The sequence below is a fragment of the Pundamilia nyererei genome, unplaced genomic scaffold (genome assembly GCF_000239375.1).
Source record: "Pundamilia nyererei isolate P.nyererei 1_Seehausen unplaced genomic scaffold, PunNye1.0 scaffold00319, whole genome shotgun sequence".
NCBI classification, from domain to species: Eukaryota; Metazoa; Chordata; class Actinopteri; order Cichliformes; family Cichlidae; genus Pundamilia; species Pundamilia nyererei.
The window spans coordinates 188,390-190,606 of NW_005187720.1; the positions used below are offsets into that span (position 1 = coordinate 188,390).

Below are 2,217 nucleotides of genomic sequence, written 5' to 3' on the forward strand. Positions count from 1 at the left end.
GCAGTACCTGTAATACCTACAGCATGTTCTAATCGCTCTAATAGGATATTATGGTCAACAGTATTGAATGCTGCACTGAGGTCTAGCAGGATTAGACCCACATGACTACGCCCTGCCAAACAACAGCAGGAGCTGATTAGAAGCTAGGCTTGAGTGTCCTAAAAATCACACTTCCACTCTGATGAAGAATGACTACGTTCTCAGTTCGACTCGGGTTGGTCACCAAGTGTCCAACAACGTAAGCTCCACTGACAGCAGCTAACAGCAGTTAGCAGAGGCCGTCGGCAGCACAGAGCAGTGTGCCCACAGAAGCACTCAGCGACACATCGACTCATCGCAGTGAAGCCCTTCAGAGCTCTGCTTCGTAGGTTGCTGTGGTGACGCCCCCTTGACATTAACACGGTGCTGACTCCCATGTTGGATTTAAACATGGCTGCAGCTCACACACCTGTACAGCTGACTGGAGCTGTCATGTCGGCGCTCAGGAGGACCTGACTAACCCTGAGTGCAGCTGACAGAAGGAAGCTCCACCCACACACTTGTCAGCCACCTACAGCGTAGCGTCCATGTTGTTTGAGTTGTCATAGTTGTTGATGTATTGATGGGTTTTCAGATAACCGTCTCCTGGAGAAGGCGGACCTGCAGGCTGTTCTATCGGAGCGTTACCAGGCCGACAAATATGACGTTCAGAGAGGCCACGAGTCCAGGTGAGTGTAAGGCGTGCTGATGTGTGCTGTCACTCGTCGGCGTGTTGTCTAACGTGTCTCTGTGTCCCGTGGCAGTGCGGCGGACTCGAGTCGCAGCGACGCTCTGCAGCAGGAGATGGCTCAGATGAGGATTCGGCACCAGGAGGAGCTGACGGAGCTGCACAAGAAACGAGGCGAGGTGAGTGCTTGCCGGCATGCCGCCAAGCCTGAGGCGTGTGTGCGGGGAGGCGGGGTTAGGGGGACGTACAGGTGCAAGTTACTGAGCTGTGTTAGTGCACACGGTAAGGGAAAACCTGGAGTGTTTCCTGTGTGACACGCTCAGTTTGCTCCTCAATAATCCGGCAACAGAGTGACTACTCGCAGCGCCGTGACATCGTTTTAAACAGACAGTGGATGGAGGCTTCTTTGCGTGTTTGCCGACGCGCTGTGGCCGCTCACATGTTGGTGGTGAAACAAGGCTCTGCTTCACCCACACACCGCTGGCCCACCCAAGACTGAAGTGCCTCTTTGTGCCACGCCCACTGCTTAAACCGCCGCCAGGTCTGTTTTCCTGAAGCTGCCTGAAACAGGTGAGGATGACAGGACGTCAGTCGCAGGGACGTGCTCGCAGTTCTGATCATGTGAGGGAATTCGCAACTAATCACATGATTCCTGACCATCACTAACAGGAAGTGATGTCACAGTGATAGTTGATACTTTCTGTCAGCTGACATCCTCTGACTCATGGAAACTCTGAGCTGCTGACATGTGACACACGAGGCTTTATAGCAGGAAGTGTGAATGTTTGACTTTCAGTTCTCCCTCCTGCTGCAGCTCATCACAGTGAGCGAGGGCTGGTGGAGGTGCAGTCGTGTGCTGGAGAGCTCCACCTCTGAATACTGAGTGCTGATGGCGATGATGTCACAGCTCCAAATGGAGCGTAAAGCTGTTTCTGGCTTAATTTAGTACATCCTAATTTGCTGGTTGTTGTCATAACAATGCGTCCGAGCGAAATAATTAGTGTGCGTCACAAACGCTACAACAAAGGTCGATAGCGTTTCTCCAGACTCAGGGGAACACTCATCGAGTGACGCCACTGACCAGCGAATCGGTGACATGTAGTCTGATGACGTCACATTTTAGTACCTGCTCAGTTCACTTGGAACCCCGTTCGTACAGGTACTACAGAAGTATCTGGTACTACGAAGGTACCACGTCCTATGACCTAATGCAAAACCTTGAAAAGCAAAGACCAAGACAGACTTTTAATTAGACTCAATCAAGAACCCACCCACCACTTTAATCACACTCTAGATCTTGTTTTAACATATGGCATAGAAACTGAACATTTAAGTGTTTCCTGAAAACCCTCTGCTGTCTGATCATTTCCTGATAACATTTACAATAATTGATTACACAGCGGTGGAATGCCAGGTATGGAACGCCAAGACTGCCATAATGAATTAATTAAATACACCATTAAATAATTAATTAAATGTGGCAATAATTAATTAAAATTGGAATTAATTAA

The 2,217-nt window shown here is 49.6% G+C and overlaps 1 protein-coding gene across 4 annotated transcripts in view; it reads left to right on the top strand.

The window, feature by feature from the left end:
* atg16l1 (ATG16 autophagy related 16-like 1 (S. cerevisiae)) overlaps positions 1-2,217 on the top strand; it is a 23,927-nt gene that overhangs the window by 11,178 nt on the left and 10,532 nt on the right. For all 4 annotated transcript variants that reach the window (XM_005751616.1, XM_005751618.1, XM_005751619.1 and 1 more), the window contains exons 3-4: positions 614-707; positions 783-885. In XM_005751616.1, coding sequence (XP_005751673.1) covers positions 614-707; positions 783-885 — 197 coding nt within the window. The remainder of the gene's footprint in view (positions 1-613; positions 708-782; positions 886-2,217) is intronic.